Below are 23,578 nucleotides of genomic sequence, written 5' to 3'. Positions count from 1 at the left end.
GTGTCACTACTCCCATAGAATAATTCACTGAGGGTTATAATTTCCAAAATGGAGCCACTTTATGGGGATTTCTACTGCTTTAGTTTCCTGTAATTGTGTTATATTAGGGCATCTGCAGATGGTGTGTCCCCTCTCCACTGGAATCTGCTCCTGCGATGTTTGAATCCGTCACCAAGCAGCGCCTTATTTATTGTGCAGGCGTTGCTGGTAATAGAAGAGACGTTGAAACCAGAAGCTCTGGGTGGCGCTGGCTCTGTCCAGCCGCTAAGATTAGGGAGCCTGAGACCAGTAGTTTCATCCAGCCTGGCAGTATGGGTTTGTGTGCTGTCCAGCAATCTGGTAGCAATCTGCTACCTGCTTAAGCCAATTAGAAAGCACCAAACCCTACTAAAGCTTGAAGCCTATTCCCGGAATCTGCCAGATACAGCCTTGTTCTCCTCTGGTTCAGTCCTCTGTGCTCAGCTGGTGTATTTGTTTCCTGGTGTAATCCCAGCCCGCTTACTGACTACACTTGTGTCTTCTGATTTTCTACTTTCTCTGCCCTCCTGGTTATGGCCAGCTACCTGACTATTCTTCTTGCCATCTCACTCCACAGAGTAGCAGGTAACACCATGGCCCAAGCCTAGGGGTCTCTGTGTAAGTCCAGATCCATGAAGAGGGGTTAAAGGATGATGAGCAAGGCAATCACTGGGATCTGGAAAATAGAGTAGATAGAGCCAAGCCTTCTCGTGGTGGCCATCTTTTCATCTGCCAGGTGATCACTAACAGTGCTCCCAATACATCGTGTCTGCAAACTATTCCATCAAGATCTGTGTACGAATAGCTAAATGGCGCTCCTTCCTTTCTTACCCTACCATGTGCCCAGAGAGTAGTGTACAACCATATATAGGGGATTGTTGGATTCAAGAGACATTGGGAAATAATTTGTAAGGTCCATTTGTTTCCTATTATCCTGGTGAACACTCTCTGGGTAATTAGAGTATGAGGCTCAGTGGCTCTTGGCAATCTAAACTATCGTAAGGGCCAATATTTTCCATCAGATGAGTTTCAAGAAGAAATATTAGACATTCAGAGAGCATTTTTATAATAGTGCAGAGCTGAGGTGTCTTAAATTTAGATCTCAGGCATCTGGCAGAGGTAATGGAGACCTTATTTTAAAGGCTACCAGGTAGTTGCAGACTCACATAAGTGAGGCAGGCCGATCCCACAATCATCAGACTACCATACAAAATGAACCTGTACAAAAAGAACTAGAATAAAAAAATGTTACCGTATTTTTTGGATTATAAGACGCAAGCTAAATTTTGAGGAGAAAAATATGAAAATTATTTTTTAATAACATGGTGGTGCTTCTCATAATCCATGCATCTTATTGCTGTGGTGAAGTGGGGTCCCAGTGTCGCTGCTGGAGGAGGCAGGAGTGGGGTGATGCTGCAGGCCACAGGGTGGGATGAGGGGGTGTCCAATGTGCAGTGCGCCGCTGCGAGTGTTTGGTGCTGCTGAAGTGCCTGGCGCTGCTGCCCGGGGTGTCTGCTGCTGCTGCCCGGGGTGTCTGCCACTGTGGGGGGCTCTGTCAACATTTCATGAAAGGCCAGAGCCCCCCGGATGTCCTGTGCGTAGACTCCGTGAACATGGCCGCTGGGGGGCGGCGCATGCGCAGATGGAGATCTCGGTATCAAGATCTCTGGAGATGAGATTTCAGCCCTGAAATTAGATCTCAGGATTCTAGGAAGCCAACAGCATCATTACCCTCCGCTTTCTCTTACAGACCTATCATAATATTTTTCTACAAGTGAGTTTCTATCTTGTCAGCACATTCTACGTACGCTGTCATTTGGCTTTATAGTTTACAGATCTGGGCAGGTAATGGTCAGCGTCTTCTAATACCAAGTGGATCCTCCACGCTGTAAGTTCAATAGAAAAGGGCTTTCAATGCCCAAAGTCATTTGAACAGTTTTGGGTGGAGGAGAATGTTGTGATCTAGAGGCAAAATGGTGATCATGGTATTACGGCCGGACTACACCACCGATAAAGCAGCCACAGCCGGTGACTGAGAGGAATCTGTGACTTCTCTGCATTCAATGGTTACTACTCACCTGGGTAGTCGTATGTGGGAATCTCCTCTTTACACCACTCATCACCCCTCACATATGTCTCTGTAGTATTAATATGGGTCAGATCTTCACCCTGAAACAAATATTGTAAAAGTCACAGACAGATGGAGAAGTCCCATCTATGATCAGCTCTAATCCTGCCATCTCCACCGTTCTCATTATACAAGTTGTTGGAATATGTTTAGTGCAACAACTCCATTCCTGTCTATGAGTGTTTAGTTGCTAGTTTTGTATGCTGTTTATAAAGTTTTAAAAAAAAAACCTCCCAGAGGCTCACACAGGGAGAGCATGTGACTGTATTTCCTGTTTTCCTGCTGTGTCTGTGTATGAGAGAAGCAGCCTGCTGTAGATGCTGCAGATAGAGACACTCAAATGATTTATTCCTGATCTATTAAGCTTATCATATATTGCTCCTGATTAGGGATGAGCGAGTAGTGAAATACTCGGACTCGCTGTACTCGTTACGAGTAGCTCCTAATACTCGAGTACTTGTAACGAGTAGCGAGTCAAATATAACTCTATGGGAAATGCGAGTAATGGGCGGTGTGTGTGTGATGGGCTGGGACTGTGCAGGGACTGTGCAGGCTGTGCTGAATATTGCGAGGCGAGTAGTGAAATTTACTCGCCAGGATTTGAGTACCGCATTACTCGCCGAGTACTGAATCCTAACGAGTATACTCGCTCATCCCTATTCCTGATTGTTCCTGAATAAGTAAGTTCTGTTGTCACACGCTTGAAGAGAATCGTGAGTAATCCACTGCCAACACAAGTTCTGTGATGTATTAAGAGAAGTATAGAGTCTACATCACGTCAAATAATTATTCTCGTCTTCTCCTTCTTGGTCAGATCTCTTCTGGAACACTGTGTCCAGTTCTGGGCACCACATTTAAAAAAAACATTGAAAGTGGGAGCAAGTTCAAAGAAGAGTATGATGAGATAAAACAAGACTGAGCACAAGACCTTCACAGCCGTCTACACATCATAGGGGAGATCTCCTGACACCTTCTCTCCATCTACCTGATGATCCTGAGGAGCACTGGGATCTTCTTGGTTACAGTCCTGTGGAAGAAGAGGACGGGGACATCTCTCTGGTGTTGTCCTCTTACTGGATAGATCTGGAGGAAACACATACAGGGACTGAATTCATTCTCTACATACAGATAATTATAGGCCGTGTGTATTTAGTCCTGTCTATTACCTGGTGATGTGAGGGGCTGGGGAACCTCCATTATGACGTCCTTGTACAGATCTCTGTGTCCTTCTAAATACTCCCACTCCTCCATGGAGAAATAGACAGCGACATCCTGACACCTTATAGGAACCTGACACATACAATGATACCGTCATCCCCCGATCCCTTCATAGTGTTACTGTATAATGTCCCAGCATTCCCAGCAGTGTCACCTCTCCAGTCAGCAGCTCAATCATCTTGTAGATGAGTTCTAGGATCTTCTGGTCATTGATGTCCTCATGGATCAGGGGGTGAGGTGGAGGCCCCGTGATTGGGCTCAGGGGTCTTCCCCATCCCTCAGACACAGGGTCCTGACAGTGATCACTAGAGGTCTTCTTCACCACTGCGTAATCCTGGTTATGGAGAGACACATTAATAAATCTCACTACAGACATTTCCAGAGTCCTCACCTCTCCAGTTCTGTCCATCTGTTATTCCCATAGATAAGAATTATGTAATGTGACGTCATCAGAATCTCTCACCTCTCCAGTGAGACGGAAGAGGATCTCTAGGGTGAGGTGTAATATCCTCTCCGCCATCTTGTCTCTGTCCATATCCATCCTTGATGGGTAAATCAGGAAAATTCTCTTCTGTAGAAGATCTTCACTGAGAGGATCCGATATTGTAGAGACCTGAATGAGAAGAAGATGATCCGATGTAACATCATAAGAATCCTGTGTAATAATACACTTACTGGAGATAATAAGGGAAACATATGAGGAGATTTATTATCTTACAGGGTTTAGTTTTCTTCCCTGACATCTACTAATAAAACCTATATATTTAGGCCACAGACAACAAGCAGTTTCCTCCTCGGAGTCGGCAGCTGAACACGTTCCTCATAGACTCATCTTCCATAACGCTAATTCTCGTCTCATTACCGACACTGGAATCGGCATTAGCAATACTGCAGGAGATATTCATTACACGCGACATGAGAAATAACTCCTTCATGATGATGAGGACGACATCTTCATCTTCTACTGCGGCTCTAGAGACAGATTTGGCCAGAGTCGGTCACTGCCTCCATCCCCACCGGCCGTCTATATGAAGGTTTCCCGTCTTCCCCGCACTGGAATCTTCTCTCACGTTAGATCTCAGCTCTGAGTCACACACAGAAGTTTGAGGCTTTTAGAAAAGATTTTTAGTTTCCACAATCAACGCGGACAGAAATGATCTGATCTCAAAGTCTCCATGTACAGTGATTTATGGGGATTATTTCTGGCCTTAGGCTTTCCTATATTACAAGAAAAACTCCAGAAAAAGCCGATATTAAAATGTTTCTAAACAAAATTGGCTCCAACAATTCTTGGAAGAAGAAAAAACATGGAAAAAGCTGAAGGCACATTTTATTATTTTTTATCAACAAATGTTTAACCCTTTTGAGCCCCAGAACATAGATGTACACCGCAGGGATGGCACAGGAGCGGCTTCAACAAAAACCCTGACAGTTTAACCACTTGCTGCTGCCAAAAGCAAACATGGCATCTAAGAAGGTGTGACAGAGTTCAGCTGAATGCCCCCCGCCCCCAAGTCCTCGATAGTATGGGGCGGCCTAGTTACTCCGATACTTACATGCCTAATAATGGGGTCTGGGCTGCAATGTATGAAGGTCTATTAGGCCGGGCCAGAGGCAGCGTCCAATAAGTTACCTTATAACGCCCCCATACACATTAGACTAAAGTTCCATGAAAGCACTGATTTCGGGGGGTTTGGCCGACCATATAATGTATTTAGGGGCCTCCCAACAGATGAAGTCAGGGCAGAGAAGGATCCGGCATCCTGAATTTCAGAGGATAATCCGTTTGTTCTTCCTGTAGATAATCCTCCTCTAGAGGAGTCTGGAGGCGACTCTCTCATACAGACCACAGGAAAGCTGGAATATTTGTGTGTATGGGGGAGTCGGGAGAGATCGCCCTCTGCCAAATGACCGTTCAGCCAACTCTGATCTCATGTGTATGGGGCCGTTAGTATTACACTGACAGGCAGTGATGATACACGGCACTACAGTAGTACAGGGCCTCACCGGAGCCATCAGAGGCTTGTATGTTGTGTGATTGCACTGATCAGAGGGGTTTAAAAAAGGTTTAAAGTGAAAAAAAATCACAGTTTCAGCAACAAGAAATATCCGTCACTATATGGAAAGCAGAGTCACTGCACAATGTTAGTTACGTCACATCCATAACTACTTTATTATACTCTATTATCCTGTACACAGGGGAGTAGATAGAAATCACAGATCACACAGCAATAGCTGGAATTGGACCCTCCAATGTAAAGAAAAAAAATCTCTCTATCTATATACACTGTTCAAAAAAATAAAGGGAACACTTAAACAACAGAAAATAACTCCAAGTAAATCAAACTTCTGTGAAATCAAACTGTCCACTTAGGAAGCAACACTGACTGACAATCAATTTCACATGCTGTTGTGCAAATGGAATAGACAACAGATGGAAATTATTGGTAATTATCAAGACACCCTCAATAAAGGAGTGGTTCTGCAGGTGGGGACCACAGACCACATCTCAGCACCAATGGTTTCTGGCTGATGTTTTGGTCACTTTTGAATGTTGGTTGTGCTTTCACACTCGTGGTAACATGAGACGGACTCTACAACCCACACAAGTGGCTCAGGTAGTGCAGCTCATCCAGGATGGCACATCAATGCGAGCTGTGGCAAGAAGGTTTACTGTGTCTGTCAGCGTAGTGTCCAGAGGCTGGAGGTGTTACGAGGCGACAGGCCTGTACAACAGGAGATGTGGAGGGGGCCGTATGAGGGCAACAACCCAGCAGCAGGACCGCTATCTCCACCTTTGTGCAAGGAGGAACAGGAGGAGCACTGCCAGAGCCCTGCAAAATGATCTTCAGCAGGCCACAAATGTTCATGTGTCTGCACAAATGGTTAGAAACTGACTCCATGAGGACGGTCTGAGGGCCCGACGTCCACAGATGGGGGTTGTGCTCACAGCCCAACACCGTACAGGACGTTGGGCATTTGCCACAGAACACCAGGATTGGCAAATTCACCACTGGCGCCCTGTGCTCTTCACAGATGGAAGCAGGTTCACACTGAGCACATGTGACAGCCGTGACAGAGTCTGGAGACGCCGTGGAGAGCGATCTGCTGCCTGCAACATCCTTCAGCATGACCGGTTTGGCAGTGGTCAGTAATGGTGCGGGGTGGCATTTCTTTGGAGGCCACACGATGTTGGGCTGTGAGCACAACCCCCATGGAGACACAATTGTGCCTTTAGCTGGAGATAAATTCCCAGTGGGGGCAATTTCCAAAATGCAATAACTTAAGTGGGGAATTCAGCTCTTTTCGCCCTTAAGGGATCTGTATATGGAGTCTACAAACTACGGAGGGGAAAATAAGGATTTGTTACGCTGCCAATTTTGGGGCTAAAGTCACATTTTTGTGAGGAAAAAAAGTAAAATTGTCATTTTTTCCTTCCACATTGCTTAAATTCCTGTCACACTGTCCAAATTCAGATATTGTCCTGTCAGAAAGGAGAATACAGGGAGCGAAAGGGTTAATAGGACTCACAGGAGGAAGCGGCCCAGAAAGCAGAAGATCCAGGAGTGTCCCCCACATATATGACTGCTCTGTGCACACAGGACCTGTGATGAGGTCACAGGAGGGAGGAGTCAGGGGTCACATGATCAGGGGCCTCAGTGTGTGCAGGACTCAGTGTGCTGGAGCGCTCCCGATAATCAGCTGCGTGTGTCGCGCTGTGTGATAGTCACAGCACCTGCATGGAGGGCGAAACATGCAGCTGATTATCGGGAGCGCTCCAGGGATCCGGGGTCCCGATGCAGCTATTCGGTAAGTGATATTAGCCAATAACAACTTCTCCGACGATATTCGCTCATCTCTAGTAATAACAGCTCAAAGAAATTCACCGAACTTTTCATTAAGTTTAATAGTAAGACCCTATTAAATATTGAGCACCAGAGGGACGAAGCATTGACAGCGGCATGTAAAAGTGTGGGCGCCCCGGGTCAAAATGACCGTTATTGTGAGCAGTAGTAAGATGAAGATGAAATGATCTCTAAAAGGCCGAACCTCTAAGATGACACATGGCCTTTGTATTTTAGGCAAAAGTAATAATAAAAAAAAAATATATATATAGACTTTTTACAATTTCATAATTGCAAAAAGGAAAAAGGGGCGATGCAAAACTTTGGGCACCCTGGGAGATTTGTGTACTAAGATAATTTTGATCAAGATTTCACAACTTAATTAGCTAGTTAAGGCCCCGACTCACTAAGCGATCTCGGTAGCGAGATTGCTGCTGAGTCACAACTTTTGTGACATAACAGCGATCTCACCAGCGAGATCGCTGTGTGTGACAGCGATCAGCGAGCGGCCCCCCTGCCGGTATCGCTGATCGCTGCAAGAAACCTCTGGACATTTCTTTGGTCGCTGGTCTCCCGCTGGCCAGCACGCATCGGTGTGTGTGACAGGCGGGAGACCAGCGATCAGGTGTAAAAAATAATAAAAAAAATAAAAAATATAGTTATTCTCACCTTCCGACGTCGCGTTCAGCCATCCTGCCTCTCTCCACGCTCCGGTCCCAGTGATCCTTTGCATGAATGACCGCGAGATTTTGTTATCCCTCGAGACCGTGACATCTCGCGGTCATTCATGCAAAGGATCACTGGGACCGGAGCGTGGAGAGAGGCAGGATGGCTGAACGCGACGTCGGAAGGTGAGAATAACTATATTTTTTATTTTGATTCTATTTTTTACAGGGATGGCCAGCGATCACATAGCAACTTACTAGCGATCCTGACACCTTGATATCGGTGTCGGGATCGCTGGTAAGTCGCTTAGTGAGACGGGGCCTTTAGGGTTATGGTGACCAGGAGCTACAGTCTGAGGAAAGGGCTAAAAAGCCTTCACTAGACCCCTGAACAGCTGTATAATGAGGCCCAGGCTTTATAGTGAAGGGACAGGAGTGAGGGCCTGATCCCAGGAGCTACAGTCTGAGGAAGGGGCTAAAAAGCCTTCACTAGACCCCTGTACAGCTGTATAATGAGGCCCAGGCTTTATAGTGAAGGGACAGGAGTGAGGGCCTGTTCCCAGGAGCTACAGTCTGAGGAAAGGGATAAAAAGCCTTCACTAGACCCCTGTACAGCTGTATAATGAGGCCCAGGCTTTATAGTGAAGGGACAGGAGTGAGGGCCTGATCCCAGGAGCTACAGTCTGAGGAAAGGGCTAAAAAGCCTTCACTAGACCCCTGAACAGCTGTATAATGAGGCCCAGGCTTTATAGTGAAGGGACAGGAGTGAGGGCCTGATCCCAGGAGCTACAGACTGAGGAAAGGGCCAAAAAGCCTTCACTAGACCCCTGTACAGCTGTATAATGAGGCCCAGGCTTTATAGTGAAGGGACAGGAGTGAGGGCCTGTTCCCAGGAGCTACAGTCTGAGGAAAGGGCTAAAAAGCCTTCACTAGACCCCTGTACAGCTGTATAACGAGGCCCAGGCTTTATAGTGAAGGGACAGGAGTGAGGGCCTGATCCCAGGAGCTACAGTCTGAGGAAAGGGCTAAAAAGCCTTCACTAGACCCCTGTACAGCTGTATAATGAGGCCCAGGCTTTATAGTGAAGGGACAGGAGTGAGGGCCTGATCCCAGGAGCTACAGTCCGAGGAAAGGGCTAAAAAGCCTTCACTAGACCCCTGTACAGCTGTATAATGAGGCCCAGGCTTTATAGTGAAGGGACAGGAGTGAGGGCCTGATCCCAGGAGCTACAGACTGAGGAAAGGGCCAAAAAGCCTTCACTAGACCCCTGTACAGCTGTATAATGAGGCCCAGGCTTTATAGTGAAGGGACAGGAGTGAGGGCCTGATCCCAGGGGCTACAGTCTGAGGAAAGGGCTAAAAAGCCTTCACTAGACCCCTGTACAGCTGTATAATGAGGCCCAGGCTTTATAGTGAAGGGACAGGAGTGAGGGCCTGATCCCAGGAGCTACAGTCCGAGGAAAGGGCTAAAAAGCCTTCACTAGACCCCTGTACAGCTGTATAATGAGGCCCAGGCTTTATAGTGAAGGGACAGGAGTGAGGGCCTGTTCCCAGGAGCTACAGTCTGAGGAAAGGGCCAAAAAGCCTTCACTAGACCCCTGTACAGCTGTATAATGAGGCCCAGGCTTTATAGTGAAGGGACAGGAGTGAGGGCCTGATCCCAGGGGCTACAGTCTGAGGAAAGGGCTAAAAAGCCTTCACTAGACCCCTGTACAGCTGTATAATGAGGCCCAGGCTTTATAGTGAAGGGACAGGAGTGAGGGCCTGTTCCCAGGAGCTACAGTCTGAGGAAAGGGCTGAAAGCCTTCACTAGACCCCTGTACAGCTGTATAATGAGGCCCAGGCTTTATAGTGAAGGGACAGGAGTGAGGGCCTGTGCCCAGGAGCTACAGTCTGAGGAAAGGGCTGAAAGCCTTCACTAGACCCCTGTACAGATATATAATGAGGCCCAGGCTTTATAGTGAAGGGACAGGAGGGAGAAAAGTGGGGAAAGGAGCCAGAAGAGCCGGACTGCCCATCACTAACCTGCAGAGCCGCACTCCACATATATGGCTGCTCTGTGCACAGGACCTGTGATGAGGTCACAGGAGGGGAGGAGTCAGGGGTCACATGATCAGGGGCCTCAGTGTGTGCAGGACTCTGCTGTGCTGGTTGTCATGATGCCGGATGAGGGGAAGTTTGTGTGGGGTCAGGAGGGGTTTACAGGGTGGATGTAGCAGAGCCGTGTGTGTACAAGGTGTACGGAGCGGAGCCGCGTGTGTGCGAGGTGTGCGGAGCGGAGCCGCGTGTGTGCGAGGTGTGCGGAGCGGAGCCGCGTGTGTGCGAGGTGTGCGGAGCCCTGTGTGTACGAGGTGTGCGGAGCGGAGCCCTGTGTGTAAGAGGTGTGCGGAGCGGAGCCGTGTGTGTACAAGGTGTACGGAGCGGAGCCGCGTGTGTACGAGGTGTACGAAGCGGAGCCGCGTGTGTGCGAGGTGTGCGGAGCCCTGTGTGTACGAGGTGTGCGGAGCGGAGCCCTGTGTGTAAGAGGTGTGCGGAGCGGAGCCGTGTGTGTACAAGGTGTACGGAGCGGAGCCGCGTGTGTACGAGGTGTACGAAGCGGAGCCGTGTGTGTGCGAGGTGTACGGAGCGGAGCCGCGTGTGTGCGATGTGTACGGAGCGGAGCCGCGGGTGTGCGAGGTGTGCGGAGCGGAGCCGCGTGTGTGCGAGGTGTGCGGAGCGGAGCCGCGTGTGTGCGAGGTGTGCGGAGCCCTGTGTGTACGAGGTGTGCGGAGCGGAGCCCTGTGTGTAAGAGGTGTACGGAGCAGAGCCGTGTGTGTACGAGGTGTACGGAGCGGAGCCTTGTGTCTACGAGGTGTACGGAGCGGAGCCGTGTGTGTACAAGGTGTACGGAGCGGAGCCGCGTGTGTGCGAGGTGTACGGAGCGGAGCCGCGTGTGTGCGAGGTGTGCGGAGCGGAGCCGCGTGTGTGCGAGGTGTGCGGAGCGGAGCCGCGTGTGTGCGAGGTGTGCGGAGCCCTGTGTGTACGAGGTGTGCGGAGCGGAGCCCTGTGTGTAAGAGGTGTGCGGAGCAGAGCCGTGTGTGTACAAGGTGTACGGAGCAGAGCCGTGTGTGTACGAGGTGTACGGAGCAGAGCCGTGTGTGTACGAGGTGTGCGGAGCGGAGCCCTGTGTGTACGAGGTGTACGGAGCGGAGCCGCGTGTGTACGAGGTGTACGGAGCGGAGCCGCGTGTGTACGAGGTGTACGGCGCGGAGCCGCGTGTGTACGAGGTGTACGGAGCGGAGCCGTGTGTGTGCGAGGTGTACGGAGCTGTGCCGTGTGTGTACAAGGTGTACGGAGCGGAGCCGCGTGTGTGCGAGGTGTACGGAGCGGAGCCGTGTGTGTACAAGGTGTACGGAGCGGAGCCGCGTGTGTACGAGGTGTACGAAGCGGAGCCGTGTGTGTGCGAGGTGTACGGAGCGGAGCCGCGTGTGTGCGATGTGTACGGAGCGGAGCCGCGTGTGTGCGAGGTGTGCGGAGCGGAGCCGCGTGTGTGCGAGGTGTGCGGAGTCCTGTGTGTACGAGGTGTGCGGAGCGGAGCCCTGTGTGTAAGAGGTGTGCGGAGCAGAGCCGTGTGTGTACGAGGTGTACGGAGCAGAGCCGTGTGTGTACGAGGTGTACGGAGCTGAGCCTTGTGTCTACGAGGTGTACGGAGCGGAGCCGTGTGTGTACGAGGTGTACGGAGCGGAGCCGCGTGTGTGCGAGGTGTACGGAGCGGAGCCGCGTGTGTGCGAGGTGTACGGAGCGGAGCCGCGTGTGTGCGACGTGTGCGGAGCGGAGCCGCGTGTGTGCGAGGTGTGCGGAGCGGAGCCGCGTGTGTGCGAGGTGTGCGGAGCCCTGTGTGTACGAGGTGTGCGGAGCGGAGCCCTGTGTGTAAGAGGTGTGCGGAGCGGAGCCGTGTGTGTACAAGGTGTACGGAGCAGAGCCGTGTGTGTACGAGGTGTACGGAGCAGAGCCGTGTGTGTACGAGGTGTGCGGAGCGGAGCCCTGTGTGTACGAGGTGTACGGAGCGGAGCCGCGTGTGTACGAGGTGTACGGAGCGGAGCCGCGTGTGTACGAGGTGTACGGCGCGGAGCCGCGTGTGTACGAGGTGTACGGAGCGGAGCCGTGTGTGTGCGAGGTGTACGGAGCTGTGCCGTGTGTGTACAAGGTGTACGGAGCGGAGCCGCGTGTGTACGAGGTGTACGGAGCGGAGCCCTGTGTGTACGAGGTTTCCGGAGCGGAGCCGCGTGTGTGCGAGGTGTACGAAGCGGAGCCGCGTGTGTGCGAGGTGTACGGAGCGGAGCCCTGTGTGTACGAGGTTTCCGGAGCGGAGCCGCGTGTGTACGAGGTGTACGAAGCGGAGCCGCGTGTGTGCGAGGTGTACGGAGCGGAGCCGCGTGTGTGCGATGTGTACGGAGCGGAGCCGCGTGTGTGCGAGGTGTGCGGAGCGGAGCCGCGTGTGTGCGAGGTGTGCGGAGCGGAGCCGCGTGTGTGCGAGGTGTGCGGAGCCCTGTGTGTACGAGGTGTGCGGAGCCCTGTGTGTAAGAGGTGTGCGGAGAGGAGCCGTGTGTGTACGAGGTGTACGGAGCAGAGCCGTGTGTGTACGAGGTGTACGGAGCGGAGCCGTGTGTCTACGAGGTGTACGGAGCGGAGCCGTGTGTGTACAAGGTGTACGGAGCGGAGCCGCGTGTGTGCGAGGTGTACGGAGCGGAGCCGCGTGTGTGCGAGGTGTACGGAGCGGAGCCGCGTGTGTGCGAGGTGTGCGGAGCGGAGCCGCGTGTGTGCGAGGTGTGCGGAGCGGAGCCGCGTGTGTGCGAGGTGTGCGGAGCCCTGTGTGTACGAGGTGTGCGGAGCGGAGCCCTGTGTGTAAGAGGTGTGCGGAGCGGAGCCGTGTGTGTACGAGGTGTACGGAGCAGAGCCGTGTGTGTACGAGGTGTACGGAGCGGAGCCGTGTGTGTACGAGGTGTGCGGAGCGGAGCCCTGTGTGTACGAGGTGTACGGAGCAGAGCCGCGTGTGTACGAGGTCTACGGCGCGGAGCTTTGTGTGTACGAGGTGTACAGAGCGGAGCCCTGTGTGTACGAGGTGTACGGAGCGGAGCCGTGTGTGTACGAGGTGTGCGGAGCGGTGCCCTGTGTGTACGAGGTGTACGGAGCGGAGCCGTGTGTGTACGAGGTGTGCGGAGCGGAGCCCTGTGTGTACGAGGTGTACGGAGCGGAGCCGCGTGTGTACAAGGTGTACGGCGCAGAGCCGCGTGTGTACGAGGTGTACAGAGCAGAGCCGCGTGTGTACGAGGTGTACGGAGCTGAGCCGCGTGTGTACGAGGTGTACGGAGCGGAGCCGCGTGTGTACGAGGTGTACCGAGCGGAGCCGCGTGTGTACGAGGTGTACCGAGCGGAGCCGCGTGTGTACGAGATGTACGTAGCGGAGCCGCGTGTGTACGAGGTGTACGGAGCGGAGCAGCGTGTGTACGAGGTGTACGGAGCCGCGTGTGTACGAGGTGTACGGAGCGAAGCAGCGTGTGTACGAGGTGTACGGAGCGGAGCCGTGTTTACGAGGTGTACGGAACAGAGCCGCGTTTACGAGGTGTACGGAGCGGAGCCACGTGTGTACGAGGTGTACGGAGCATAGCCCTGTGTGTACGAGGTGTACGGAGCGGAGCCCTGTGTGTACGAGGTGTACGATGCGGAGCCGTGTGTGTATGAGGTGTATGGAGCGGAGCCCTGTGTGTACAAGGTGTATGGAGCCGAGCCGTGTGTGTACGAGGTGTAAGGAGCGGAGCCGTGTGTACGAGGTGTACGGAGCAGAGCCGTGTGTACGAGGTGTACGGAGTAGAGCCCTGTGTGTACGAGGTGTAAGGAGCGGAGCCATGTGTATGAGGTGAAATGTTTTATAATCAAATTTTTAAATTTCACAGAGTAAAATGGAGCCACAATTTCCACAGAAATTTCTCCATAAACCTGAGGTCAGGAATGTCTGCACACGGCCGGGCTCCAATTGGGAGAGTCACTGTTTTGCTTTTGGAGCACTAATTTGGCAGTCCTCTCTTGTGGGGGCCAGTTGTAAAGCCCCCGATTTTTGTGGACAACATACAATCCCCTAAAATGACACCATTTCATACACTGTTCCCATCAGGGAAGTCATCTAAGGGTGTAATGGGCATTTTTATCTTACAGGTGTCACTGATTTCTTTACCACTTGCTGTGAAGATAATATTACATGTGTTCCGAGGTGCAGCGCGGGGTTCAGCTCAGGGACATCTGAGTGGGCTCCTAATCAGGTGTTATGGTGGTCCCTCACATGCCCTCTCAGCGCCTCCTTACTCACTATGGTCACTGCAGCTTCTCAGCATGTTGCCTCCATTTAGCCTTGGGGGGATTGGCCAGTCTCTACAGGAATGTAACCCTGCTGTGTCCTTCACAGATTAGGTTCCCCAGCCTATCCCATGCCGGCAGGTCCTATATTAGGCAGCTCCACCATCCGCTCTCTGCTGGATGTTGGTTCCTAGGCAGTTCACTTTGCCTGTTGTACCTCACACTCGAGTCTCTGACCCACCTATCCGCTGAGGTAGTCTTGGGGACTACCCTGGAGTAGTTCCTGGTGTCTACCGGCTGTCCAGCCTATCCTCTCCACCAGTAGCTCTAGTGAAGACCTGGTGGACACCCAGTTACACCTCTCTAGAGTAAGCCTGGCCGATGGTGCAGTGGGTCCACATCCACCAGTGTTACACCAAGTAACTGTACACACCTCACAACCTTTGAAGCACAGATAGAGGCACAGATCATGCGGCGCACATAGCAGCAAACTTTGGCCTCACCCTAATCCACGGCCATTTACCACTGCTTTCTCCCCTGGCAGGAGGAGTTGTCAGAGGGGCGCTGGTAGTGAGGGAAATTCAGCAGACGCCTGAGACTGCAGGGCGTAGACCCAAATCCGGGACTGTCCGCTGTATCCGGGACAGTTGGGACTGGAGATGAGCAGGTGGATTCATGGGTCTCTGCTCCAGCGTGCGTGGGACCTGGGGATTATTTTTTGTGCCGTCATTCACAGTCGGAGCCTCCAGAACGTTCTCTTTATGTAGCGTCACTATACGACATCTGACTTATTTGTGCCTGTAAGGCCGTGTTCACACATTGCAGAAATACGGTGTTTTTTGTTTTCTGCAGGATCCGCACCATCTACAATAACGATCTTCTCCCCTTATTTGATGCGTTCTTGGTGCAGATGTGAAGCCGCGGTTTTATTGCGCTTTTTAGAGGACAGAAAAGCTTTGATTCTGCACTTAATAAAGTTTCTGCAGTTTTTTACCTGCAATTTTATTAGAGAGAGAAAAGCCCCAAATCGGCACAGATCAGCCGCGTGCCTTGGGCGCACAGCGGGCGCCTTTTATGGTAAATTTGTTTTTATTAAGGATTTATTTACATAAATGGGGTAAAGAAAAAGGGGAGAGACCGATTATAAATACCCAGTAATACAGACAAGAACCAAACAACAGCAAAAAAGAGAAATGTAAAGTCATGAAAGAGAGAGGCGGGAGAAAGGGTTAAGGAGGAGACTGGGGAAGGAAAAGTAGGGGTTTTTTTAACCCCTTACAGACCTTGCCCTTTTTCGCTTTTGCATTTCTGTTTTTCGCTCCCCTTCTTCCCACAGCCATAACTTTTTATGTTTCCGTCAGTATGGCCATGTTAGGGTTTGTTTGTTGCGGGACAAGTTGTGCTTTGGAACGACATCATTGGTTTCACCATATCGTGTACTCAAAAATGGGAAAAAATTTCCAAGTGCGGTGAAATTGCAAAAAAGTGTAATGCCACAACTTTTTTTGGATTTTCTTTTTACCATATTCACCAAACGCTAAGACTGCCCTGCCATTATGATTCTCCAGGTCATTACAGGTCATAGACACCAAACAGGTCTCAGTTCTTTTGTATTTAAGTGGTGAAAAAAAAAACATAATTTGTTGGAAAAAAAAATGTGCCATTTTCAGAGACCCGTAGCGTCTCCATTTTTCACGATCTCGGGTTGGGTGAGGGCTTATTGTTTGCGCGCCGAGCTGATGCTTTTATTGATACCATTTTGGTGCAGATACGATCTTTTCATCATCCGTTATTGCATTTTAATTCAATGTTGCGGCGACCAAAACACCTTAATTCTGGCATTTTTACTTTTTTTCTCACTACACCGTCTAGTGATCAGTTTGTTCCTTTCTTTATTGATAGATCGGGCGATTCTGAATGCGGCGATACCAAATTTGTGTATGTTTGATTTTTCTATTTTATTTTGAATGGGGCGAAAGGGGGGGGATTTAAACTTTTATATTTTTTATTTTTTTATATTTTTAAAAACTTTTTTTTACTTTTGGCCTGCTTCATTAGTTTCCATGGGAGACTAGAAGCTGCCATAACTCGGTCGGCTCTGCTACGTACACGCGATGATCAGATCACCTGTATGTAGCAGAATACCTCACTTGAGCTGACGTGTGCTGGGAAAGATGCGGGCTCACCACCAGAGCCGACATCAAAGGGAGAGAAGCTACCTGCGCCGTACTAGTACGGTCATGAAGGGGTTAAGGAACATGACGAAAAGGGAAAGGGATAGAAAGAAAATGAAAAAGATTGGTCTGCACTGGATAGGCCGGGAAAGGGGTTACAGGACACATGTAATACCTTATATATAAAACATTTAAGAGGCGGGAGGGGAAGAGAAGGAATGGGAAAGGCGAGGAAAGAAAAGGGGAGAAAGGAAGAACAGCTGTAACCAGGCGGAGAGACGAGAATCTAGAGGAATCCTGACTGTTACACCATGGAAGAAACTGAGTGTTGGAGTCTGATAGCGCCGCAGTTCTCATGGAATCTCATCCACTTTGCTTGGACAATTAAACGCAGCAGAAAATCCGCAGCATTTACTCTACATGTGAACACGGTCTAAACGTCATAGCAAAGTGGGCGTGATTCCATGAAATCTGCGCTCTCTGTGGTCTGAAGACCCTGCGGACCTCTGGGGTTTGATGCGTTTTCCCTTTATAGGCTTCTTCTGAAAAAAATGTATTAAGAAAAAAATGTGTGAAGAGAAAACCGCCGTCACATTTATAAGCGCAGAATCAAAGCTTTTCTGTACTAATAAAAAAGTGTTAAACGCGGCTTCATATCTGCCAAAAAACATCAAATATGGGGGAAAATGCAAAAAAGAAGAAACGCAGCAAACGCACAATAATCAGGGAGGATTGTCACTACGTCATCTGGGTCAGACATTTACAGAAATAAGAACGCAGCATTTACGCTACGTGTGAACACGTCCTCCACATCACAGCTTTATCACATTATTTTATGGGTTTTATAGAGAAAAATATCAATTGCCCCATTTTGTTTTTCCCATAATTTACCGATTCCTGTAAATAATCTGATCGCTGTGTTCTGCAGGTCATTACAGTTATATTGACACAACTATGTGTAGAAAAAATAACACTTTCCTACTTTTTTAAGTAAGAGCACAGTGAGGATAGAAAGGGAAACAGTACTGAATTGTGTGGATAAAACAAATCTTGTTTAATGTTCATTCAAAAAGTGATTACAAAAATGAAGAAAAGTGAGTTCATAGCACACAGAAATAAGTAATAGATTAAAAGAAGAGAAAACAAGCATTCATTGGTTCTTACATGTGGTCTTGAGGCATGATGCGGTCCGTGCTGGAGATTCTCAAGATATGAGAGATCTCCCTGAACAGGAGTTAGGTCGGCTTATACACTATTTTGACCCACAGGCCGGGGTCACACTAACCTACGCAAAATACGGTCCGTACTTTACATGCGTAATACGGATGAATGACCCCTAAATAGTGCTCCGTATGTCATCCATACTCAAGGTGTGGTCGCGTATTTTGTGCATGTAAGCATCCGTATGTAATCCGTATGGCATCCGCATGCAGAGATTTTCTCGCAGGCTTGCAAAATGGACATGTAACGGTTTTGAGGCCTGCAAACTATTGAAATCATTAGCCTACACCCTATTTATTGCCTCTGTAACAGGTGGCTGCCTCCATTCTGTCCATTTTTGACCTTGCCTTGTCTAGGTGTGTTGGTGTATGGCCAACATGACAGTCTGAGTTTCAACACAACTGAGCAGGTTCTCTTCAACTGGCTTTTGTCACGTTGCTTTGGTCAGCCATACCCAGTGTTAGTGGATCCGCGGAGGCGGAGACGCATGTGGGTCCATCCACTTTTGAGGCAACGACTCACAAGAGGTCATTTTCACCGCCTCTATTCTTCTCTGCAGGGTCATGCGGAAAATTTTCTTCAATACTGCCGCATGAGCCTTGCAACATTTGATCGACTCTTGGAGACAGTGCGCCCTGGGATAACCTTTCAGGACACAAGGATGCGCAAAGCTAGACTGCAGAGGAGCGACTTCTACTCACATTACGGTATGTACTACACAACCACCTTCTCTATGTTCATGAGGTGTTGGCCAAAGTATGTCTTTTCGGATTTGTTTGGTTTGTTTTGGCCTCATCTTAGTCCAGATATATTTAAACTTACACACCAGAATGTTATGTGTAATATGTACTGAATATCACATAGTCATTATGCTTGAAAAAATATGTGTTAGTAGATATGAAACCCCAACATTTTGGTTATGTATGTAGCTGTTGTTTTTCTCATTTTTTGGTTCTAAATGTCACATTTCTGTTCTTCAGCTTCCTGTCCACTGGCCTGTCTTATGCTGCCCTCCACCATGAGTTTCTCATTGGAAGATCTACCATTTCTGGCATAGTCAGGCCAACATGTAGTGAAATCTGGTCAAGACTACATCAACTCGTCATGACCGAGCCCAGGATGGAAGACTGGTTGAGGATCTCAAGGGACTTTGTGTTAGGAGTGGCGGAAGACACTAAATAAAAAATATAAATAAAGTGCCTTCGCCACTCGGGGTCCACCGTGCGGTGGATGGAAAAACCGCAGCTAGTAGATGCAGAGCACTATGGCGGTAAAGTGCACAGGGTTGGATATCACCCAGGTGCAAATTAGCAGTCTCTGTTATGGACACAGCTGCAATGGCAGACAATGGAACTGAAAACGCTGAGCCTGTTAACAGCACAGGTACTCAGCAGCACACATGCGGTAACCGGTCACCGGAGTAGTTATAAAAATAACGTCACTACATCCGAAAGGACCTACCGTAACTGAACGTGTGCGTGGCGTCGCAACTGTGAACGCCGGGCAGGACTGCAAGCGCAGCGCGGCGTAAACTGTGCCGCAGAGATGGCACCGCTATCTCGCAAGCGCGATGCAGGACGCTAGCTGCTGAGGTAGATGGAGCATAGGCGCGCTGGCGCTAGCGCTGCTACTGGCTGAACCCAAACACTCACACAATCGTATTATCAGAGGGAAGGGGTTTCTTAATAAGTCAGTCACCAGTCCAAGCATCCATCACCATACACACAGCAGCAAGTATGAAAAATACTAGCGCATGACGGAACAACCATGCGCACTTTTTATAGTGAACGGGACCTTCTGGAAATCTCCAGAGCCCTGGGCTGAACCAATGGAATCAGGAGCAGGACCTGAGCACCTGACTCCTGAACTCCAATGGGAGCTCATCCCATGAGCATGCTCAGAAGAAGGGACGAAGGACTTAGCCTCCGGAGAGAGTTGCTGTTAAGCAATCTCCTCTGCAATCTCCTTTGCATTAAACACAGAGCAGGAGACTGCAGCATGTGAGGGTCTAGATTCCTGCCTAGCAATGGCCGAAATCTGACTCCTAACACTTTGAGGAGGAATGCCAGTTTCCTAATTGTATTGGGGCCCTTGATGGGAAACATCCGGGTGCATAAGCCGCCGAACTCTGGCTCCCAATTCTTCAATTATAAGCAATACTTTTCTGTTGTATTGCAGGCTCTGGCCGACCCTCAATACAAGTTTATAATTGTCGACAATGTGGCCTATGGGAGGACGGGAGACTCAAGAGTCTTCAATACTTCCATTATGGGTCGGCGGCTACGCACTAACCATTTGGATCTACCCCCACCATGCCAGCTACCAGGCTCAACTCAAGAATCAGTCCCTTATGTCCTTTGGCATTCTTTGTGCCAAAGGGTGGGTCCTCCAGTCTGCCATTCAGCTGAGTGAACAAAATGTTAATGAAGCTATAAAAGCATGTGTCGTTCTTCATAACTTCAGGATACATGATTGTTCCTCCTCTGCTGGTGTTGTGCGTGGGTCGGACAATGTGCATAGGGCGAGACCACATGTCAACCCTCAACGTAGACCGCTCTCTGCTCTCAAAGTGCGAGATATTTTCACAAATTATTTTATGTCACCTGAGGGGGAAACTTCTTGGCAAGAGCATGCTGTGTCTAAAGTATGTTATAATTTTGTGCTTTTTGTCTGTGTAAATATATATTTCAAACCCTTATGGTTCGCTCACTGTGTAATTGCCTTGGTAAGCGTATGTTATGAAATTTTTTCAAAATTGAGACAGAGACATAAAATTGTGTAGACAAATTTTTACTTTTGTCTTTTTGGTTTTGTTTTTTTCAACACATATTATTGCCATATGGTAAATGTGGCATTGGCCCAAAGTGGCCTTTTTGCTGATTTGCAAAGTTACAACCAACACATTTGCTGAACCCAATAAAATAAAAACATTATGCAAAAACAATATTCCATTACAAATGGTGGTAGGTCGGGGGAGAAGGCGGAAGACCAGCCTGTGTTTGCTGCTGGCTATTTTGCCCAACTTGCCCATCGCCTTGTGTGGGGGCATACTGTTGCCCATGATGTGGGTAGTGTACTGCCTCCTGTGATTGTGGTGGGTAATGGGCTGACTGAAACTGGAGAGAGGCCTCTTGTTGGGGATGATAGGCCCGTGGCTCATACCCACCAAAAAAGCCATGTTGTCCCCAACCAGGTTGGGACCAGCCTCCAACACTGGGTGGGAACTATTGGTGAGGTTGGCTAGAGGCAGACATATGTGGCTGCTGTGGTCAAGGTTGGGTAGGGGGAGGAAGGGGTTGAGGTGTGGGCCCACGTGTTGGAGAATCCTCAGAGCCTGATTGAGCAAACATGTGTGGGGGCATCTAAGGAGCATCAGATTCCTTAGGGAAAGCTGCCCCCTCTCCAGATATTCAAATAACTCATATGGGGTATTTGGGTGTGTGCTTGCATCAAGCAGGATCTGAAAACATCCTCAAATACGTAGCCTCATCTCACGGGGAAGGGACCTAAGATACCAGGCCAGGCTGTGTGAGTACGCCTCCTCCCCATCATCATTATTAACTCGAGAAAGATAGTTCAGCACCCCCATGTCAACATTGGTATGGGTATCTTGGGCAGGGATCTGGCGCATTCTTCTTCCTCGCCGGGATGGTCCAGCAGGTTGTGGGGAGTCCTGTAGCTGGGCAGTTGGGCTGCTGCTGATGTTGCCCTGCTCATCCTGTATGGCAGATGGTACTGCAGCAGACGGTCCTGCTTGTGGATGTGGTCCTGGTGGTGGGGTTTGTGGTGCAGGTCCACATGCAAGGGCAGGCACTGGGTTATCAGATAAAGAAACTTGACCCATGATTCTTGGAGGGGGAGAAAATGGGTCAGCCACATCTTCCCCTACAGCCACAGGATCGATGATGGGCTCTGTATCTGAGCCAGTTTCCTTTTCCTTAAGGTTTGATTGAGTTCTGTTATGAAATATAACATAGCCAAAATTCAAAACATTAGTTTTGGCCCTGTAAAGTATTTGTGTAATGTGGTGTGAGGTATCTACTTACGGTCTCAGATCCAGAATTGTAGCGAGGAAGGAGAGGTGATCATAATACACATATTTGAGCTTTGTGGGCGGCCCGCATCACCACTCCTGGCCCGCTGCTGACGTTCCCACCTGTACTGGTCGCGGATGCTGCGCCAGCGTCTTATCACATCTTCCACTGCAATGTGACAGGAAATAATCTAAATTTCACATATTTGCAAGAGAAAATTTGCTAAAAGTTGCATAGTCATGTGGCCTTTGAGGGTAAGCTTTCTACCCAGGGTGGCATATATAATTGGGGCATCCAGGGCAGATACACAGGGTCACAATAGCTCAGGGGTCAAGTAACTACTCATAAATTGTTTGCCTAGGAGGATGAGGAGCTTGTGGACAGGGGCCAATTATGTCAGGATAAAACAATGGATCAAATAAAAATCTACACGCCTCAAGAGGCTAAAAGGCCAAGCACAGGAAGGAGGGGGGCCTTATTCCAAATGGCTGTTTTGATGTGAGGTAATTTAAAACCCTTGTTTAGGTTGTACTTACTCATTTGCTGCTGCTCCTCACTTGGCCGATCACCAAAATCGTGGAACATCTGGTGACATATGCGCCTCCATGATGCCTACTTTCTTGCCTGGTTGGCATAATGTCATCACGTTGGTCCCAGATTTCCGGCCACTCCTGCATTAACACAATTAGCATCTCCACATTGAGGTAGTAGGGTGCCATGATGCTCCATGGAGGCGTACTTCCTGGATGTCTGGAGCGTTTTTTGAGCTAATTAGCAAGTCTATGCATCCTGAATATTGATTGGCCCATTTCCTGTGACCTGCTGTTAAATATTGTTTGTTAATTTCTTATTACACTCAGTTCTGTACTGAATGCATTGCTTTCGGTGACACTATATGCTATTTCTGTAAGCTTAGCTCATGGTAAATGTCAACTCCACTACATATGTAAGTTTAGCTCATGGTAAACGTCAACTCCATATATATATATATAGACCACGTGCTTTAACAGACGGATATATATGTTGGGACTTACTCTAGGGGGGTGCTCTCCTTCACTACCATCTGAAGGGACATCACTGTTTGGACACTACATTGAATGAACAGCTGGTATGTAACTGAATCACCATGTGTGACATCGAGAGAAGCTCTTAACAGAGACAGACGCCATTTACCATTCGGAGTTCCAGGGAAAGAAGGATACAAGCTTAGCTATGAACAAATGGACGATCACTTTAAAATCATTTCACCTCATTTTATGTTTTTCTGTAATAATCTTTTTTGATGGAAGAATCCAAATAAACCACTACATTTTTTATAAGAACATTGTCATATTTTAGAGTATCACATCTGGTAACAAGTACTGAATAATATACAAGAATATGTATTTTTAACATTGGAGAGCCAGCCATATCTGAATTTTTGTCCTTTTTTTTGCGGATTTCCCTCAACTTGCCCGAGGGGGAATTTTAAAGAGCTTTGCTAACGTCAGATGTGCAAGTTATCAGGAACTCCACTACTATGTACAAGTCACAAGAATCAGACAGAACCTAGAAGTGAGGACTAAGAATTGCCAGATGGATTGAGAAGTACTACAAGTGTCAGACGTGCTGAAGATAGACGTGTGAAGACAAAAGCCCAGCGTTGTCCATCAAAGGAACTACAAGCTGAGATATTTCAAGGTAAGAAATATGGATGTCATGACTTCGTTTTCTAAGCAGAGTAAACTGAAATTTATGTCTGTAGACGAGTCTAATTTGGATGTTTCATGGCTCAGCTTGTATGCACAATGTGAAATGGAAACTCTAAAGTTAGATTCTAAGCTGTTGTCCTTTAATAGAGAAAGAGAGAAATTGAAAAATATTTTACAAATGATTGATGTATTTCACAAACTTGTATCAGAGAAATCCAAAAATTATTGTTGTGTAAAGGAAAATAGTGATGTTCC

General features: G+C 48.9%; 2 protein-coding genes across 2 annotated transcripts in view; one reads left to right on the top strand and one right to left on the bottom strand.

Annotated features, from left to right (window-relative positions):
• LOC141063307 (uncharacterized) overlaps nt 1-22,707 on the bottom strand; it is a 48,363-nt gene extending 25,656 nt beyond the window's left edge. Inside the window, exons 1-3 of the mRNA XM_073557363.1 lie at nt 22,667-22,707; nt 21,413-21,554; nt 2,097-2,187 (exon numbers count right to left, since the gene is read on the bottom strand). Coding sequence (XP_073413464.1) covers nt 2,097-2,187; nt 21,413-21,554; nt 22,667-22,707 — 274 coding nt within the window. The remainder of the gene's footprint in view (nt 1-2,096; nt 2,188-21,412; nt 21,555-22,666) is intronic.
• The window catches only part of LOC141063328 (gastrula zinc finger protein XlCGF66.1-like), a 243,991-nt gene that overhangs the window by 183,540 nt on the left and 36,873 nt on the right, over nt 1-23,578 (top strand). The gene's annotated exons all lie outside the window — the stretch shown is intronic.

The sequence above is a fragment of the Dendrobates tinctorius genome, unplaced genomic scaffold (genome assembly GCF_039654945.1).
Source record: "Dendrobates tinctorius isolate UK_male_01 unplaced genomic scaffold, ASM3965494v1 ptg000249l, whole genome shotgun sequence".
In the NCBI taxonomy this organism is placed as follows: Eukaryota; Metazoa; Chordata; class Amphibia; order Anura; family Dendrobatidae; genus Dendrobates; species Dendrobates tinctorius.
Note: the sequence above shows the minus strand (reverse complement) of the source record. Positions and strands in the feature narration are given on the sequence as shown.